Source organism: Canis aureus, chromosome 21, assembly GCF_053574225.1.
Source record: "Canis aureus isolate CA01 chromosome 21, VMU_Caureus_v.1.0, whole genome shotgun sequence".
Taxonomy (NCBI): domain Eukaryota; kingdom Metazoa; phylum Chordata; class Mammalia; order Carnivora; family Canidae; genus Canis; species Canis aureus.
Window position 1 is genome coordinate 45,460,752 of NC_135631.1, and position 21,189 is coordinate 45,481,940.

The window sequence follows — 21,189 nt, forward strand, 5'->3', positions numbered from 1 at the left end:
TCGGCATGTTATGCACAATGCCGTTCGTGAGGGTTTCCTGCAGAATTCAATTATACAACCTGTTCTGAAGGGTTTCCAAGTGTGCAGCAGAGTTTGCTCTGAGCAAAAACCCTAGCTTGGATCCTTCCAGTTGTGGATCACATTTGCTTTTTGCCAAGTCCAGAATATACACTCACATTCCTCAGTTGATTAGGGGCCATATAAAAGAAAGCTCCAACTCTATAGAATATTTCTTCATTGTCTTTGGCCAGATTGAGAACCGAAATATTCTGAAAATATGTCAATTGGTTTATGAAGTGGGAAAGAATTTCTTAAAAAAAAAAAAAGAAAAAATAAAAAAAGCTTAGGCTCTTCCGCTTTGATCAATGTATTTTTAAAGGATATGAGGACACTAGCACAGATGCCCTGGCATGACTAAACATCAGTAGTTCATCCTTTATTTCTAAGCAGCGACCAGTGCATTCACTCACCCACTCTGCAAATATTCAGCGAACACCTAGTACTTACCAGGCTCCCTTCCAGGCTCTGGGGATTTGGTCCCAAATAGAAAGACGACTTCTCTGCCATCCCAGAGCACACTTTGCAGATCTATGAAGCTGGGAGTCATATGGCAACCACAGAACCATGCTGCCCAGCATCCATGTAAATGTCACACTAATTAGGACACCATACAAAATGTAAGAACAAAGACCACAGAGCCTACTCACCTGAGTCCTGGCCCCATGCCTACCCTACCCTTCTGCTGTGGGAACTCAAGCTAGTTCTGTAATATGTCTGGGCCTCATGCCCTCAGCTTTGACACAAGACATGTGCCCAGGTATTCTCTATGACCCTTGCAGAACCTCAACTTAAATTCCTGGTCATGCTAATTGCATAAAAGGGAAAAAAACCACAAGTATAAGAAATAATATGAGCCAGAACTTTGGTCTCTCACCTAAATGATAATCTCTGCACTCATTCTCCTGAAAGCCTCTCACTGTCAGAGCGTCAGAAGAGATCTCTTCACAAGTTTCAGAGAGCGGCTGGATGATATCTAGTCGTGGCCTGGCACAGTATTCTCTTTCCTGGGTGGGAGGAAAGAGAAGGAACAGGCATGTTCTCATTACATTTCTAGAAACTGTACAAATTCATTCTAGTCAGTCATTAAATGCATTGGCTTCAGGATGCCTGGACGGCTCAGTGGTTGAGTGTCTGCCTTTGGCTCAGGGTGTGATCCCAGGGTCCCAGGAGCAAGTCCCACATTGGGCTCTCTGCATGGAGCCTGCTTCTCCCTCTGCCTATGTCTCTGCCTCTCGCTGTCTCTTGTGAGTAAGTGAATCAATGAATGAATGAATAAATAAATAAATAAGTGCATGCATACATGCATGCATTGGCTTCATAATTTTGGAAGATGTAAGCCCTTCTAACCTAACCTGCACAGACAGCCTCATCATAGCACGTTATTTCCTGACCTTTTTGTGTGACATCAACAGGACAGGTGCTGCTGTGTCCCTGCAGCTGTCCGCCACTCAGCTCCAATGGTATGGCCACCACCCACTTCCACAACCCGGCTTAAATCTCTTCCTCACCAACGTGAGAAAGAGGAAAAATGTTACAAACTGCTAAACCACTGCCACTACTGGTGAACTTACTGGTGATGCTGAAAAGCCACACAGACTGAAGAGCTTCATCTAGAACACAATCACGGGTGTTGCCCAGCGTGACAGGCAAGAGTCACTAGGGGCTAGAGCCACCAAGACCCCGAGTGTTTAATTTTATTTCATTTTCATTAATTAAAACTTAGATAGCCACATATGGTTAGTGACCATAGTGTTGAACAGTGCAGTTTTAGGTCGGGAAAGAAGGGGTAAAGAAGTCTTCCTAGGGCCAATGGAGTTCCATAACCCAGAAGGGGATGAGACGAGGACTGCTCTTGCCAAGCTTTTTTTTTTTTTTTTTTTTTTTAAATTTTTATTTATTTATGATAGTCACACAGAGAGAGAGAGGCAGAGACACAGGCAGAGGGAGAAGCAGGCTCCATGCACCAGGAGCCCGACGTGGGATTCGATCCCGGATCTCCAGGATCGCGCCCTGGGCCAAAGGCAGGCACTAAACTGCTGCACCACCCAGGGATCCCTCTTGCCAAGCTCTTAAATGACCCTTCAGTGAGTAGGACTGCTCCAAATCTCACATGTGAAGGATCCAGGGATCAAAAACTCAGCTGAGGTTGAAGTCACAGAAGTCAATAGTAAGGCTGCCACCTGTGGACTTACGTGAATCTGAGACTTGAAGTCAAGTTCGTTTTACTTTAAAAGTTTGTTTTTGAGCTTTCAACACACAGGTGTAAGATACACACTTGAGTGTTTTCCAAAGGAAGACTTGGGGCCATGTGACACGGGTGCTGAGAACCCCGATGATGAAGGGGTGCAGCGTGAGACAAGTTGGTGCTTCCCCAACACCCCAGGTTCCCTGAGGAACATGGTAGGCCTCAAAGAGTACCCAGATCCATTTTGTTAGGTCAACTGAGGGGTAACTACATTAGCTTTGCATCTCACACACGTTTCAAAACATTCCAAAAATAAAACAGCAACTATAAAAAAAAAAAAATCAACCAGTAGAAGGGGGAAAAATAGTGAATATAGAGTATAATTTTTCCCATCTGTGGAAAAATGAAAAATGTCTCAATTTTGAAACAATGGGGAAAAATGGAAAGATTTGAATATTTTAAAAATGAACTGCTGTGGACAGTGACCAAAAATATAGCAAAATTGGAATAGCAAGAATAGAAAAGATATTTAAAGCAAATAATATTAAAAGAAAACCGCCTTGCTTGGGTCACATAAACCGCTCCTTGAAATGCATAAGAAAACTGTCAGTGATGTGAGTCATCTTATTACTTTACAACCTCTGCTCATTGGTCAAGCAGCCCTGCTAAGGGTGAGAATTTGGTCTTGCTGGGTCTCTAATCCCTAATGCTTAGCGTGACTCTGGATGCACATATGCTTTACCAATGAATCAAAGAGAAACAAACACTAGGGGACAGCTTAATAAATCTAGATGAAATAGTTCACAACCACTATAAATGATAATGATAGGAGAATACATAGCCACATGGAGAGAAAACAGAATAAGATTCATAAAAATTGGGCAACACAGAGGAGTGTGTGACCGTGATAGCAACCATGCAGACACATGCACGTATGTGACAGGTCTAAGGGAGAATGTTCTGGGGGAGGAGAGGCATGATATAAAGACAGGTTTGGTTTAATGTTGTGGTTACACTGTGTCTTCTGTATGAAAAGAAAAAAAGAGGGGAGAGGTTTGAACCCGCTTTTGCTTTTCTCCTTTTGTCTTAATTTTATCAGTTTACTCCATGTTTAATAATCTAAGGTGTACTTTGGCATCAGAAAATAGCTGCGTGTGTCGGCACACATATTCGTGAATCATCTCTGAGACCCTCCCACTTCTTCCTCTGAAAATACTCCATTTTCTTTTCTTCTCAATTCCATTTTCTAATGTGCTCTGTGAGGTTGGCCTTTCTTTGGTCTTTACTCCTTTGTGATAGTCTTGTTTATTATCAAAGGTTTCCCTGCTTCCTTTCTTTTTTGGTTCGGTTGCTTATGAGGCTTTCCCTTTTTTCATTTTATTGCTTCTTTCCTCTGTCTTTCAATCACAATCTCAATCTGCCCCACCTTCTTCATCAGAAAGCACTGTATTTACTCCCTCAGGAGCCACTGCTTTTCTTTCTTTTCAAAAAAATAAATAAAATAATAAAGTGATGTCCTGCAACAGGGCTAGAAGCCAGCCCTATTGATTTTAGTCACTGGGAGGATTCACTTAAAGTCGACAGCATCCCATTGCCTAGCAACATGGGCGCCCAGAGCTTCAGGTTACTATAGTGATGACTTCCCACTGCACGTGCTTGCTCAGAGAAATGCTTCAGAGCAGCTACCACTTCAAAACCGGGGCTCCCAGGGTTTCCCCCCTCCCATTTTATTCCAAGCCAATTGAAAAGGGGGAAAAAAGGAGAGGATACAGACAAGGAGAGCCTACTTACTGTAATGGCCTAGACAATCAATTTGCAATTTCTTTTATATACAGCATCTAAGAGAAAATCCTCTACAATAAGCTCTCCTTGGTTTATGCCTTGAAGCCACCCACTCCTGCCCCCCCTTCCCAACAGAACCCCTGGACTCTAATAGTGAAGCCAGGCTGAGAATGGGGCCCATCTAGGCTGCGAAGGAAGACCGAGTGTCTCCACTAGATCACACAGACAGGCTTCCCTCCAGAGTCACAGATAACGAGATCTGGATTCTCTCTGCTGCTTTCTATTGGCCATGCATTTCATACCCTCATTTCCATTGATAACTGAGACTTCACTGCAACCTATTTCAAAGCTAAAAAAATCAAGCTGCTCTAAATCAGTCGGCCATTGGGAAGTAAGCAAATCTGTCTGGACCACAGGAAATAATGAAGTGCCCTCTCCATAATTCCCTGTGACCACAGGGGCGCCTGTTGTTGCGGAAGATCAACTTTGCTGCTGTCATTTCTGCTAATGCACAGTGTCAGCTTAGTTTCTTCGCCCTTCAGCAAAAGAAATCCTTCATTCCTTTCGACGAAAATACCAAGAGGTGGAAAAAAGAGAGAAAAAAATGACTCCTCTGGGCTCGGCCAAAGGAACAAAGGCAGGCAACGAGTGGGGCTTCTGAAAGGTAAATACATAATCGTTGCTGACCTTATTTTATAGGTCAGAAGTTGTGCCTCGACTACAGCACATCCCTTTCATGGGCAACCTGATCTGGCTATCGTGCTAAATAATGAACCCACATTTCCCTCTGTATTGGGGCTACAAAAAAAAATTACCGTTTTTTCTGAAACCTCCTTCACATAGGAAAGAACAACCAGCTGGTCACAGAGAGGTGCAAGTCCACTAATGTAGAATTCAGTTTCAAACTGAGACACTGCAAACAGAAGGGACACAAGAGTAAGTGTTAACAGGAGCAAAAAGCAGCCCATCAAGGAAAGGACACATGGACTACAAATGCAGGGTGGATTTACTCTAGAAATCGAACGTAAAGGGGGCGTGGATAAACACACTTCTTTGACAATAATGAAAGGCCAGAAAAGGATATCTGGGAACTAGAAATTTTCTATCACCAACAAAAGCAAACCTGTCACAGTCAGACGTGACACTGTGACCAGCTAGTTTAAAAACGACACAGTTAAATCCCATGAAGACACTTTTAAATCCGTAAAATTCAATGTAATACTAATGACAATAATTTAAAAAAAAAATGCCTGAGTTTAGGTTTTTTATAATTAGGGCATTACAGTAGTCCAGAGTTCACAAGGAACGCTATTTGTAATTATGAAATATTATGCTTTTAAAAAATAATATTTAATTTGACGACTCAGAAGCAAAAAAAAAAAAAAAAAAGAAAAAAGTTGTGTTAATACAGATCACATTGTGATTAAAGACCACTATTTCCTAAGTGAAATAAAGATTAAAGAAAATAAGGAAATTCTTTCTTTTTTAAAGACATTTAAAATTTTAAACTAGGGCATCACTTAAGAAGTATATGGATTTAATTATAATAGAGTTCACAGACCCAATAGAAAGCTCAGTGGCAGAAGTACAAATATTGTTAATAGTATGATTCTAATAATTAGCTACTATAAAATATTTATAATAAATGATTTTTGCTTTAAGCAACTAAGTTTGGGGGTGGTTTACTATACAGCAAAGCTAGCTGATACAGTAGTGGTGGTGGCAGAGACTCTTCCAGGAGTCATGCACTGTACTTACAGATTTGGAAGCAGACTCTCATTTGGACCCACCACATTTTCTAAGAGTTGCCTGGCTCAGACATTCTCCACAGTTAGTGGTATTAGCTTCATCTTCAGCTTCAGTTGAGTTCTTTTCTCTCTTTTTTAAAGATTTAATTTATTTGAGAGCAAGCAAGCATGACTTGTGGGAGGAGCAAAGGTGGAAGGAGAGCCAGGTGAAAGAACCTCAAGCAGACTCTATGCTGAGTGTGGAGTCCAACATGGAGCTTGATCTCAGGACCCTGAGATCATGACCTGAGCCAAAATCAAGAGTTGGACGCCTAACCAACCGAGCCACTCAGGCATCCCAGATTCAGTTAAATTCTATGATGAAACCGCTCTTTTCTCCAAACCAGGGTACGTCACTGTAGCATAGCAGAAACAATATTACGTGGCTCAGTTGGCTGAGTGTTTGCCTTCAGCTCGGTCATGATCCCCGGGTCCTGGGGTCCAGTCCTGCACTGGGCTTCCTGCTGAGCTGGGAGTCTGCTTCTCCCTCTGCCTCTCCCACATCCCCACCCCAACCCCCAACTCATGCTCTTTCTCAAATAAATAAAATCTTAAAAAAAGAAAAGAAGAAACAATATTTAACATAGAGTCAGGAAGCCTGGATTATAATTTCCACTAAATCAAACTCAGGGAAGTCATTTATCTTCTGCAGGTATAACTTTTCCCATCTATAAAATAAAGGAATCAGAGTAGAAATAAAATCCCTAACACAGATGAAACAAGGGGCTACTGAATTTTTCTTCTGCATCTTCTCCACTTTCCCTGGAAATCCGTCACTTGTTTTTTTTAACATTTTTAACGTCAACTCCTTGTACAACTGTTCTCACAATTTAATTCTCTCACTGAAACGAAACTTAAGTTGAACGAAAAAATTACTAAATAGTAACATATATATTAAAAAGGTAATATGTATTATGCTTTGTCCTTGGTTAGATCACATAAGTGGTCACAGTGGCCTATGAAGAACCAAAGAATGGAACTCCAAAGGCAGGTGCTCTGGTCCCAGCTTAACTGGGACCAGTCCACTGTCACTAACACTTTTCCTCAATCTTTGTGGGCCTGAACTGAACATTTTTATCCGGGCACTTAAAAATACTTTTGGTAAAACATTAATGTGATAAATGTTCACAGGAAGTTGCATATGCAGAACACCACCTGCACCACAACCACACGTACAGATGAGCACATACAGTGTGGCCAGGCACTGAAGGCTCTAGAGAAGCTCCCATGGCTGTGTGTACACAGGGGGAGGGGGTAAGGTAGGGATGGGGAGGGGTGGAATGTCCAGATGCTACAGAACAGTATGGGGCCAGTGATCAAAGAGGTGGCACTTTTACATTCTAGAAAGCATACAGGCACATTAACCAGAGGTTTTGACTGTCGTCACTCCTGAGGTGGTTAAACCCAGTTTGGTAGAAATGGTCTTGAGTTCTATTTCACTAAATAACATTTCATCATTGAAATGTTACACATACAGTTCAATCGATCGATCGATCAACCAGTCAATCAACCAGAGATGCCACAGACTCATGGGAATTACAAGGAAGCTTTGATGTGCTTGTCTACTAGGCACCACAGGGAAAACATCATCTAGCCAGTGGTGGGTGAACAAGGCACTCTCCCCATTCAGGATGCCAAATATGCTGCCTGGGTTCACACTGACAAGGAGTAACAGTGTCTCTCCTACATGTAACCAAATACACATCAAGCCTTGGTTTTTATGAATGAGCTGAAAGAAACAGAACAATGAAGCTAGAAAATAATTCTTTCCAAATCTTCCCTGTTCTACATACTTATCTCCCAGTCCACAATAGCTTCCATTAATAAGACAGAAAATTTCCTGTTCTCTAATAAGAAAGATAGGAAATCTAATGTGCTCTTAAAGAAAACAAAGGAAAATGTGCAGAACCACACAGCTATTTTTCTGAATTCCAGATACTATAATAAATGTTTTTGTTAAGCACTAGATCTTACTAGACTTTATTGAGAATTAGTAATAATTTAGGGAGATAATGTGAAGTGGCTAAATTATAAACTAACTGGAAAGATGCTACTTATGAAGAAAAGATGTTCCATGTAAAACTAGTGTCAAGTTTAATGTCAAGAGAAGGAAATGTGGAATGGCAGTGTTTATTCTTCTGAAGGACATACATAAATGATGTAAAAGTTAATGGGATGATTTTTGTAATACTTGAAATACCTTCAAGTAATTACTGGGCTATTCCAAATTTTCAACGGACCAATGAAAGTTTTGGTTAACTTATTTTCCCCGAGATCCTATTCTTTTCCACATATCAATGATTTAATCATTTTAATGAAGATCACCTGTTTTTCCCTAAAGGAGAACTAGTTTAAATACAGATAATTTATACGTCTATTACCACAGCAGCTCATCTTTAAGCTGATTATCTGGAAACAATAAATCATAAGGAAAACAAAGACAAATTCAGTTGGAGAGCCCTAAAAAAAAAAAAAAAATACGATAAAAGCTAGAGAGGGATGTGTCCAGAGGGAACCCAAGACAGTAGCTATACTTCAGGATGAGATCTAGAGTGCAGTGATGGCTCTGGTCCTACGGAGGTGCTGTGCTCACTCTTGAGTAGGAAGGACCAGACAAGGGGGTGTTGGTCAGAACTCAGGCACCGCTTTCTGCCTCCACAGACGCAAGTGGTGCTGTGCTCTGGCTTATTCTGGGGGAGAAGCATTCCTTGAAATGCAAGAAGAAAAAAGAATTCAAGGAAAAAAGAAAGAGTCCAAGCATACTGAGAGAAAGTTTCAAAAAGACTATTCACAAGAAAATTCTATTCAGGGAGGTCTTTTTTTTTTTTTTTTTTTTTAAGATTCTATTTATTTATTCATGATGAGAGAGAGAGAGAGAGAGAGAGAGAGAGAGAGAAGCCGGCTCCATGTAGGGAGCGCGACGTGGGACTCGACCCCAGGTCTCCAGGATCAGGCCCTGGGCTGAAGGCAGCGCTAAACCGCTGAGCCACCTGGGCGGCCGGGGAAGTCCTTTAGATGCAGAATGGGGACCCTGATGCAGAAGGGAGCTTAGAGTTCTAGATCTGCACTGTCCAACAGAGTATTACGCAAGCCAAAAAAGACAACTGGCGTATGTAATGTTAAATCTTCTACTAGCCACATTAAAGACTAAAAAGAGATAAACTTCTAAAAATTTATTTATTTAGTGCAACGTATCTAAAATGTTTCCATTCCAACATGTGACAACATAAATTAACAAGACAATTTACTTCTTATTTCCATACTAAGTCTTCAGAGTCCTGTGTGCAGCGCAGCTCCATCTGCACCTGCCACTTTTCAAGCACAACAAGTGGCTAGCGGCTACGGTAGTGGGCAGCGCAGATCGAGATGCCCAACAGAGTGTTTGTCTTGAAAGTCCAGTAATTTCACTCAAATATATCTTGATGGTGCTCATCATGGGCCACTCTTTTCAGATACACAGGGGTATGCTTTTGATTTATAGCTTTGAGTTTTGTTTCTTTATAGTTTCAGGAAATTTTTCTTGAATTACATTTTTTGGTATCTGCTCCATTCCTTTGCTTCGTTTTGTTCTTTTCTTTAGGGACTGGTACTTGTAGGTTGAATCATCTTTGCCAGTCTTCAGTATTTATCATTTCATTCCAAATCTTTTTTCTTATTGCTTTGTGATTTTTTTTAAATTGTCCTATTACTTATAAATATTTGAGTTCTGTCATCAGAGATTTTTTTAGTTCTGAATGTCTTGCTCTTTTTTTTTTTTTTTTTTTTTTTGTCTTGCTATTTCTTAAAAAAAAAATGTCTTACAGCTTGTTCTGGGTGTTTCTTTCTGGTTTCTTGCTTTCATTGCCAACAATGTTATTCTTCTCCTTATTTACTTTCACTTAAACCTCAGTATGGGATTTGACCTTGGTACTTTCCTGGTACCTTCCTGGTCCTGGTCCGTGGGTGACATCATGGTCCCTGAGCTCTTAGAAAGAGGTGGGGACTGGGACAGCTCTTCAAACTTAGCAGAGTTCCCTCTTACACTGTTTTCATTTAGTACTAAAAACCTGGCCTCTTGCTTTTTGAGACTTCTTGGCACTGCCCCTTCTCTTTTGTCTCTATAGTTCCTCTCCTATTCAGGTTTTATTCTCTTCCAGCCTCAACACACAGCACGAGGTACTCAACTGCTAAGAGTTCACAGAGGCTGCTGGGCTGAGCCCCCCACCTAAGTGCAGCCCCCCACCCACTGAGCAGCCGGTGGTCTTCTCCAGGGAACACCCACCTGCTGTTTGGGAGTTCTCATCTCAAATTCACCATATGCCTCCATGCTCCCCTCTATTGTCTCTCACACAGACACTGACACCACAGTGGGTCTTGTGGCTACTGGTGTTTTTTTCCACTCACTTGTATCTGAGGTTTTCAGGGCTACTCTGTCATTTACTTGTTTTGTAAATGCTGTCAGTGAGTCCCTGGTTGTATGATCTAGTTATTCCATTTTTAGGTGATGCATTGGGCAGACTGGAAAATTATGCTACCACTACCACCATCTTCTGAGAATCCTTCAAGCACAAAATGTTAACGTTATCAGTGAGACACACCAACTTTCCAGCAGCAGGGGCAATGTGGTCAGGTTTAGAGTCACAAACACATAGGTACCGTTGGGCCGTCCACTGCATACTCACTATCAATTTCAGAATGATTGCCAAAAGAAATTAACAAGAACTCTCTTATACCATGAGTCTTACATCTTTGAGGGTTATCAACTACTTAATATACTACTTAAGAATAGCTGAGTACTAATTGGGCATAAGACATTCTTTCAGAAGTATCAGAATGATAAAACCCTGTTTGACTAAAAGATTTTAAGTCTAGAAGCTAATAATAATAATTAAAATACCACAGGCTATGCAAAAACAGAAATGAAGCAAGACACAGTACCAAACCAGGATAATTTATTTTTAGGGGGATTGAGATAAGGATGAAAACAGCAATAATCATGACTGTAAGCTTCTCAAGGGTGGGTATGGTGTTTCTAATAATAAAACATTTCATTATATGTTCATTAAAATATTTTCATCTAAAAAAGTATCTTAAAACGTGTATTAAATTGTACAAGACAAAAATCAAGATTTTAGGTCTGAATACAAAGACCATTCTCCAAATAATTCACAAGCAGTTTATTTCACTTCTTATCAGCGTATTCGGATCCTTAAGTAATGATATTTAAATCAATATTCTTGATTACCACTTGCACTTGTATCATATAGGTTTACAGATACATTTTACTGAAAAATACAGTTATGAAATATATTAGTCTCCTCAGGATAACTCAATCGAAGCTTATTTATACCTTCCCCCCAATTCTCGTTCGGTTGATTTCACGTACGACAGTATTTTAGTCTTCTGACTGTTGTTAAACTAGTTTTTCTCTCTCACTGAGTAACTGACTACGATGGTAGTGTTAGTAACAGCTCTCATTAACCAACATTTCCTATGCGAGAGGGAGTATGTGGAATCCTGTGCATACCATAACAACCCTCTACTTCTTTCGGGGCGGGGCACTGAAGCTCAGAGAAGTTAGGTTACTTAACTAAAGTCACCAACATAGAAGGTAGCACAAGTGGGAATTTGAAGTCTTCCTTTTCCCAGACAGCAGTCACCCAGATATGCACAGGTGAGAAGTGTGCTACAGCCAGTGGGAATCAAGCTAAGGCTTTAACAATTGTGCAGTGGTTCTGCTGCAGCAGCCAGGGTGCCCGGCCCTTCTCTTAAATCTGCTGTGCTACAAGACCAAACAGCACTGAAGCCCGTAGAAGCCTGCACTGCTTCTTTAGTTCTGGCCCATTTTATCTTTGTTGGATTCAAAATGCCCATTAGATGTGACCCGGAGGATCTGGTCCCTTCACTAGAGCTAACTAAAATAATCTGCTATAGATTTGGGCCCCTAAGATTTGTAAAAAAGCAAATGAACAAGAATTTCTCAAGCACCTTGTAAATAGGACCAATTATGTATTCACTTAGGAGCAAGCGGTGAGGCCCATTTGTGATAGAGCCTTATTCTCCAGAGAATTGGACCCCTTGGTCACCAGATGTCAGTATTTCGCAATGGACTGGATAGAATATCCACAGACTTTTCAGTAAGTTTAGACACTCTGCCAGCCAGACCACTGATCTAAGAGAATGCATTTGGAAACCATAACATTCCAGCATCTTCAGGGCTGTGCTCTGAAGCAGATGTGTTACAGTAAAAGTGACTTTACCATGTTTTACATCAGGAAACTATGAAGACGACCTAATACACAGCAATAAAATACAAGAGAATGGTTAATACACAAAATAACAAAAATACTCAAGCCAGGAGCCCATAGTATACATAAGACAAAAACCATTTAAAGAAGTGTAGTCTGCAATTTAATTGCATCTTTTCTAATCAATATTCAGCACACTACGTGCTAAATGACAAAGCTAAGCTGATGTGATAAGCTCCTCTGCTCAATTTCAGCACTCAGAAAACAGCACAGATGAGGAGTGATTTTGTGAGCAGCTCACGACATACTGCTTGCACAACAGAAAAAGTGATACTGGTTAAGGACCTGCTGGATCAAAAGGGTCAAACCAAGTAGTTATACTTTAAGTTGTAAATAGGGTACGTCAAAAAATGAAAAGGCAAATGTTGGTGAGGATGTGGAGAAACTAGAACCCTTGTATAAGGCTGGTGGGAATGCAGAATGGTATGGTGCTATGAAAAACAGCATAGAGATTCTACAGAAAAATTAAAAATATAACTATTATATGATCTAACAAGCTTACTTCTGGGTATTCTTCAACCTGTTTACTTTTTTCATAATAAAATGTCAGGGAAAATACTGAACACAGAAGAATTAAGAGATTACAGAGAGTCTAACTGAATTATAACAGAATCCGTACAAAGCTAGATCCTTAAGCAAAAAGCACGGTGATTGATGCCAGAGCTGCCTCGATTCCTCCTGAGCCTCAGGCTAGGGGATGAGCTGCGTCACTCACATGCACGAGAACTGTCCCCTGCTGGAACCGGTGCATCTGGGTCAGCCCAGCCTAACAGGTGGATGGTGAGACACACTTAGGTCTAGGAAAGACATTTATCTCACAGCTCACCTCCACCACCATACAGATCTTTCCTTTCCAGGTCACTGTTTTCCTAATCAATTGGGAGGCTAAAAATAGAACAACGGGCTAAATGCTAAGAGCCATAGCATACAATCAACTGAAGATAAAAATACACAGAAGCTGCTTAATTAAAGTCAAAAAGATGTCCCTGCTCTTCTCCTCCCTCTCTTTCTTCCTGGCTTCTCTCATTTTATATAGATTCTCATATAGTTTTGTGTTTTTTTTTAAAACAAGCTTCCATATGAAATCAAGATGAGGACGCCAATCATGAATTCCTCGCATGTAAGTCATCTGTCCCTGGCAGTAGATACCCAGAAAATGACCCACGAATACTGGCTTCATTTCTCCACAGCTGTCCAAATGCTATTCCATGAAGCCCATGGAAGACTGGTGGAAAGTACCAAAGAGAGAGAGAGTCCTGTGATAATGCAAGAGATCCAAGTTCAAATAAGTATGGCAGGCTTGGACCACAAAAAAACTACTTTTAACAGTGTAATTTGGAAAAAGAAATGACAGCCAAAAAGTTTATGCACAGAGAATGTCTTCATGGGTTGCAATTGCCCAGTGAGCCTTATCTTTATTATTATTATTTTTCATTTATAAGAACAAATTAATATGTTTGAGAGTGAAATCTTTTGTGTTGTTCTTGAGATTCTGATTTATAAGTAAGAGTTAGAAACATCTAGCTTCTAAGAAATGTACAGCCACTGATAGGTCTTTAACCTTGATGCCATTTTCACCTCATTTACTAAAGAACAGTGGCTCACACCATTCAGGGCTAAAGCAAATCGTAATCCAGACCTCCTAATATTTCTCTTTTCCTCTATCCTCGTCAAGGACTCTTATTGAAACCACTTTGCGGGATCCCTGGGTGGCGCAGCGGTTTGGCGCCTGCCTTTGGCCCAGGGCGCGATCCTGGAGACCCGGGATCGAATCCCACATCAGGCTCCCGGTGCATGGAGCCTGCTTCTCCCTCTGCCTGTGTCTCTGCCTCTCTCTCTCTCTGTGACTATCATAAATAAATAAAAATTTAAAAAAAAAAAAAAAGAAAGAAACCACTTTGCCTCCTGCTATGGAAATGGTTTATATTCTTAAAGGTTTGCTCTTAAGAGGGGGAAAAATGGTACTTAACCACTAACTATAGTGGTAAAACGTCAGTAATGTAATACTGCCAGCACCCACACACGGTCTATTTCACGTAAATTGTAGTACAGATGAACTATACTTTAATAACGTGATCCCAGGGCTCTGGGGCCACCGCCAGAGACATTAACATTAACAGTTAACAGAGACTGACATTAACAGTCGCAGAGCTGGGCTGGAAGTCTGCATGGTAATAATCACCACCATGATTCAGTGAGCGCCTACTGTATGCCAAGCACGTGATAAAGCTGTTACTTACGTCTCAGTCTCACAACAGATGGCAAAGGTAGGTCTTATCACCTCCATTTTACAGGGGCAGAAAGCCTGGCTGGGGAAGGCGAAGCAAGCTCATCAAGACTATACGGGAATTTGGCAAACTGCCCTGTATCCCCAGAAGCTGGTGGTGGTTCTACAGTTAGATTCTAACCATTTCTAATGGCACTGCAGTATGATCTGAGATAAGATATTTACATCCCTGAGCCCCCACTCTCTTCGTGGTTGAACTGAGAAGCCAACTGACTGCCCCTCGTGGGGCTGCCATGAGGAGGAAGTGAACCGAAGCAGGTGAAGCACAGAGAGCACCGGCCCATGCCTTGTGCGGAGCAATGGACATCAGCTGAGGAGAGAAGAGGATGCTTGCTACACTTTTATGCCTTCCTGGCAATTCTTCCAACCTTAAAAACTCCCAGAGTGTTTTTTTGTGGTTTTCTTTAGGGTTTTTTTTGTGTGTGTGTTTTTCACTCATTTGTATTTAAAATATTGTAATACTTTCTCTCACTATGCACTGACATGTTCAGAGGTTTTTGCTAGGAGGCAGGAAAGAAGGCAGAAGACACTGAAATAATGACCGTGACCTGGGAGTTTCCAGTCGTCTCTGGTTTCCTGTTCCTCTCAGTTCTTCTCAGGACCACTATATCCTGCAGATGCTTGTTCTGTCCACACTCAGAGCAATCCCAACTATGCACGGATTTCTCCCTCTAAGGCAAAAAATTATTAAAAAGTACAAAACATCCCAGATTGAAAAGCTGTGACCATATTAGCCATGGGAGTAATACACATATTTCTGGTTTTAGAAACACAGTCGTGTGCAAATGATTTAGCTTCACCCTGTTATAAGGACCCATCAAAGTGATATTGCCCACCCATCATCTGAAGAGGCAAATGAACTTTCCAGTTGACTTATAATACGGTAAAACTTTGCCACACAACTTTGTCTCCTCCTGCTTGGTTCTAAATAATCCAAAAATAGCTTTTACTATATCTGTTTAATTGGGAAAAGTCCTTCTGCTTTCATCCTTTCTGTCTGAATAACTTTCACACTAAGTTATGAAACTAAGATGTAAAAAGTAGTGATAGATCATCTTTCACATCTGTCTCCTAAATGTGTGTTTCCTTGAGTCCATTCAATACTCGGTATTATTCAGTATCTACAATGTGCCATGTCCCTGAGATACAAACACTGAGCAGAGACAGAATTGTCTGGTAGAAGGGACCAACCCACACTGAAATCACAGCAAGTGACATAGGTGTAAGAAGGGGAGTGACACGTATGCTTCAGAGGGGAAGGTCTGACCCAGGTGACAAGGTCCAGTGTGCTCTCCCGGTGGGCTTTCTCAAGCAATACTTGAGCTGAGGAATGATTAAGGGTCAATGAAGTATAAAAAGGCAAGAAGAGCCCTCTAGAGGGACCTGAAGAAGAAGCATGGATGGGTGGAAGGTGGCCAGTGTGGCTGCAGTGCAGAGACCAAGGAAGAGCTTTGTATGAGCTAACACTGTGGAGGCTGGGGAGGGGTGAGGGCAGCACAGATCCCTGCTCTCACGCCCAGAGTCTCATCTCCTTGATACATACAACGGGAATGGGCTGAAGGGTGGCGACATGATTTGATTTGTGTGCTGACTGCAGTGGGGAGACCAGATCGCCATAATTCACAGTGGCAGATGAACCAGTCAGGGGGCTGCTGTAGTGATCCAGAGAAAAGATTATGGCAGTTCGGACCAGACCAGTGATGATGAAAATTAGTATATTCAGAGAATACACATGATAGGACCAGGGGTCAGTACCTTGCTATGAGCTGCGCATGCATGAACTCTCCAAATTCCGAACAACCCAAGGGAAAGGTGTTCTTTCCCACATTTTATAGATGAGAATGCAGAGGCATGCAGAAATCTGCCCAAAGTCCGGGTGGGAAACAACAGAACCTGAACCCATGGTTATTCAACTTCAAAGCCAACTATCAAGTACTGCATGAAAATCAGAACTATATTTAGAAAGAAGGGTCTCCATAGCAAAGTTTCAAAACTTAAAAACAAAAGCTTCTTGACCTACTTCACTAAGGTCCCAAGTGATGAGCTCTGAAAAGGAACACGATTTTAAGGTTTCCCTTTATTGAAATGGACTCTCTTTTGTTGTCTTACACTCCTAGAAGGCTTACCTATTTCAACATATCGACTTGGCAAGTCCCGCATTTCACTGGCATGCCGTTCCTTCACTGAGCAGATCTAGAAAATAAATTCACAGGTTATTTTACTTATCTGATGGAAAAATCTTCATAACATTTCATTCAATATACTATAGTTTTGTTAAATTAGCCATGTAGCCCCAAGATGGAGCACACACAATCCACTTGATGACTTAAAATGATAGAAATTAATTTCAATGACACATAGGAACCATTGCTTATGTTCTCCAACATTATTCTTCAGTAAAGTCTTATTCAAGGACAAAGGAAGAAGGGAACCTATAATATCAGTTTAACATGTTTCCAATGACCCATTTCTGTACCTCCACTTAGGGCCTACTTCTACCATCGTCCAAATAGAGCTGTGGTAACCAAAACACCCAGTGACTAACCTGAGCAACATTCACTTTAGGCTTGTGTTCTCACTACATGTCAGTCATTTGCTTCACTGCTAAGTAATACTTTACATATAAGTGGTATCATGCTCCTCTTCTCTCATTTTAAAATTTAAAAAAAATCTTTTAAAATCAGTGTATAATATGATGTAATAATATATTATAATAACACAATATATAGTATTATATATATCATGATCCCAGAGTCCTGGGAATAATAGAAAGTAATCCATAAATAATATTAACCAATAGAAAGTAATCCATATATAATATTAACCAGCACTTTGAGCAACTACTGAGCACCAGCCCTGAGTTAAGGGTTTTGAGAAATAGACACAGTTCTCTTCTTAGAGTATGATGCAGTGAGGACGCCACAAAAAGAAGTCCTTTCACTCAAAGGTGAGGGGGGTACAGAAGTACAAAGCAGAGGCATCTCCTGGCAGGGGAGGAAGCCTCCTCCCAAAAAAGGAACTCATGCCAAGGCTGGACTGTTTCTCTGGCCATGCTACAACCTCTCTGAAGACCAGCACACTGGCGGTACTGACGGCTGGGCTCTCCTCTCCCCTCCTCAGTTCTGTGGTCTGAGCTCTATCCCAGTTTGTGCCTCAGAGCAGTAGCAGCAGGTGCAGGTAGGTGAGAGTGAAGCACTATCCTAACTTCCCATCCTGCATAACAACAGATCAATGATTTCAAGAGCCTCTGCACTGACAGGCAGGTTCTCACTCAGGAATGCTAATTTGCTCCATCCAACTGTCTCCTCCACTTCTCCACTTAGGTGTCTAACAGCATCTCAAGCGGACACACACAAAAACATCTCCCGACTTTCCCTCTCAACGTGTTCCATCAGCAGTCTCTCCCATGTCAGTAAAAGGTGGCTTCATTACATTCCTTTTCCCAGCTTCTCAGGTTAAAGGAGAGTCACCATTGACTTCTTTTTCTTATATCCCACATCAAACCATCAATACATCCTATGAAGGTCTACCCTTAAAATACATCCAGAATCTAGTCATTCCCATCAGCTCCACTAGGCTGATCTAACACACCAGGATTTTTACTGAGGTTCCTGCAGTACCCTTCTCCCCAGTCTCTCATCTTCACTGCCCCTTTGCTGTTTGGCTCCACATAGCAGAGTGATCCTTTCAAAATCCAAGTTAGATCATTTAACTAAGTCCATTGCTCAAAACCCCTCTGTTGGCTTCCCATCTCACTCACATTAAAAGCCAAAGATTACACAAAGGCCTGTGAGGCCCTACATGATCTGCCCCTACATAATGCACCCACCTCCCTCTCTCCCTCAGGTCTTCTATTCCTCTCCTCCACACCTGCTCCAGCCACCATGGTGAGAATGGCTTTATGTCCCATAAAGACACACCAATCACACTCCTGCCTCAAGGATTTGCCCTGGCTGCTGTCCCTGCTGACACCTCTCTCCCCCGAGCTGCATGACCTCCTCCCTCCAGATCTCTGGCAAACAACACATTCTTTATGAGAGAGGTCTTCCCTGGACAGACATACATTAAATGCCACCCACCCTGACCCCTCTCCTCATTTCCCTAACTACTTCCCTCAGTATTTACCAATAACAACATGGTATAGTCACTTGTTTGTCCATCTTCCCCCTAGAACCTAAAGTTGCCCAGGAAAGAATTCATCTGTTCCTTTAAGTATCTGCAACACCCCAACACTGTTGCCTGGCACATCAGTAAGTAATTGATGGGTGAATGAAAACAGGAAATGGTTAGCTCTAACTGCACACTCTGCTACAATGTGTGGCTATTTCTCCCCAACAAGACTGCTCTCTGAGAGGAGAGATAATGTCCTATCTTCCGCCTCGGCAGAACACGGGGGTGGGGGGGTTGGGGGGGTGGGATTCTCAACTGAGAGGCAGCACCCAATGTCCTGCTAATTGAGCTGGAATAAGAAGAATTCCCAATAAAAAGAAACATTTGATATGAAAACTTACATATATGAGTTGGATCATGATTTGGGCACAATGAAAGCATGGTAGTTTCCCATGGCTGCTCTAACAGACTACCACAAACTTGGTGGTTTAAAATAACAGAATGTGGGGCACCTGGGTGGCTCAGTCAGTTAAGCATCTGCCTTCAGCTCGGGTCGTGATCCTGGGGTCCTGGGATCAAACCCACATTGGGCTCCCTTCTCAGAGAGGAACCTGCTTCTCCCTCTCCCTCTGCTGCACCCCCTCTTGTGCTTTCTTGCTCTAACAAATAAATAAAATCTTAATTAAATAAAATAACAGAAATTTGTCCTTTCAAAGTTCTGAAGGCTAGAAGTCTAAAACCAGTTTCACTGAACCCAAATCAAGGTGTTGGCAGGGCTGCACACCCCCAAGAGGCTCTAGAGGAGAAGCTCTCTGTGACATGCTTCTTCTAGCTTCTGGCGGCTGTGGGCATTCCCTTGGATAGGGCTTTAAAGGGAGGGGTGTCAGCAAGGCAGTCCCCCTCTCCCCGCTTATGGTGCCTTCCACTTCTCTGTGGTGGTGCTCCTTCTGTAAGAATACCATAAGAATGTAAGACTGCATTTAGGGACCACCCAGATCAAGAAGGACAATCTTCCCATCTCAAGATCCTTAACTCATGGTAGGTCATGCCATACAGAGAAACATTTATGGGTTGTGGGGTTAGGACATGCTATTTCTGAGGGCCATTATTCAGCTGAAGAGAGACAGCTTTTCTGGTAGCAATCAGTAAACTTATGTGTCCCTATAGCCTAATTGTCCTTGTCTTTCCCCAAAAGAAAAGAAAATCACAACTTTAAACAACAAAAAGCCACTTGGTCATTTAAGGAATTAAAAAAAAAAAATCAAGAACATGAGTTTATTGGATGAGTAGCCACAAATACAGGGTAAGGAGACTAGAGAATCACTTTTAGTTTAGTTTTTTTTTTTTTTTAATCCTAGACTATTGGGCACACCTCTTCTGCTACTCTAAATATGAATCAGGCTATGTTCATTTCATGCATGATGATAAGAAAGAAAGAACTTGAATCATACAAACCTAAGGGTCACGAGGACCTTACTTCAAGTTAACAATCCTTGTTTTGCTTAATAAGAAGCACTGCACTAACAATTTTTATGCTTTCCTTTTCCAGAGAAGAGTACATTTCAAATAACCATGTCTCTTTCAAGAGTTTTCTAGAATTTCATGGAACAATGACAACTGAGGTTTATGAAGCCCTTGCAATATGTCAGATTCTATGCTCAGCTATTTGTACACATTACCTCATTTAATTCTCCCCAGAGCTCACACAGGTGTTCAATCAGTGCTCCATTTGTGGATGAGGAGAGTAAGGCTTAGGCTCACTCAGGAAGTATGTGAAGTTGGAACTGATCCCAAACCTGTCCAACTTTAAAGCCTGAGTAAGCTGGGATACTTTCTTACACTATTCTTAGCTAATTTTTTGTTTATTTTGTTTAGATTAAATTATATATTTTTAAAGGGAAGCCAACAACTTTGGGTTTGAAATATGTAATACAAGGCAAACACTGGCACGCGAAAAATAAATGTGAATGAGCTTTGTAGAATGGCTAAATTTCATTTACCCAGGCACACAAAGGGCAGATAGTTGTATGCCAGAGAAAAGCCCCTAATTTTATCAATAATAAGTCTGGGCCTCTGCTCCATCCAATTATGACCAAGCAAGTGGGATGATTTAGCTTTAGAGTTCTTTTTCTACCATCAATGCTAATGAAGAAGCTAAGGGTAATGGAAAGAACAATAAAGAATGGAAAACCTGACAAACCAACGAAACCAACCACAGGTTCCATAAATAGCTAAGGCCAACGGGTGACAGGAAATTTAAAGATGATCACAAATGGCAGCACCATTGTGAACAAGGAAGAGTTCACAATTTGTTCTGCATGGCAAGGAAAAGAAAGACTATCTCCAAATTGATGCATATGAGAGGATCTGAGCATAAATGAATAGGACATGACGATAATATTCAGGGGAAAATATTTTGGTTCCAAGAAGCCATTCAAGAACTCATATTCTTCTGGACCATTCTCAGTGGATCTATAACAACACAGACTTATTATAAAGACAAGCAAAACCACCTTGACAGAAGTCCCCCAGCCAATAATCAGCGTCACGCTGTCCTTCCAGCAGAGGCTGCAGGGATACATATCTGGGCGAAGACTTATATCATCCCGGGGCACATTGGTGATTCTCTGCTTTGAGGTGATGTCAAAAATCTTCACACCCTGGAAAATACAATTGCATTAAGCGTCCTCT

The 21,189-nt window shown here is 41.5% G+C and overlaps 1 protein-coding gene across 2 annotated transcripts in view; it reads right to left on the bottom strand.

The window, feature by feature from the left end:
* VPS41 (VPS41 subunit of HOPS complex) overlaps positions 1–21,189 on the bottom strand; it is a 165,961-nt gene that overhangs the window by 45,395 nt on the left and 99,377 nt on the right. For both annotated transcript variants that reach the window (XM_077864096.1, XM_077864095.1), the window contains exons 9-12: positions 21,012–21,158; positions 16,515–16,581; positions 4,843–4,940; positions 935–1,064 (exon numbers count right to left, since the gene is read on the bottom strand). In XM_077864096.1, the coding sequence (XP_077720222.1) occupies positions 935–1,064; positions 4,843–4,940; positions 16,515–16,581; positions 21,012–21,158 (442 nt within the window). The remainder of the gene's footprint in view (positions 1–934; positions 1,065–4,842; positions 4,941–16,514; positions 16,582–21,011; positions 21,159–21,189) is intronic.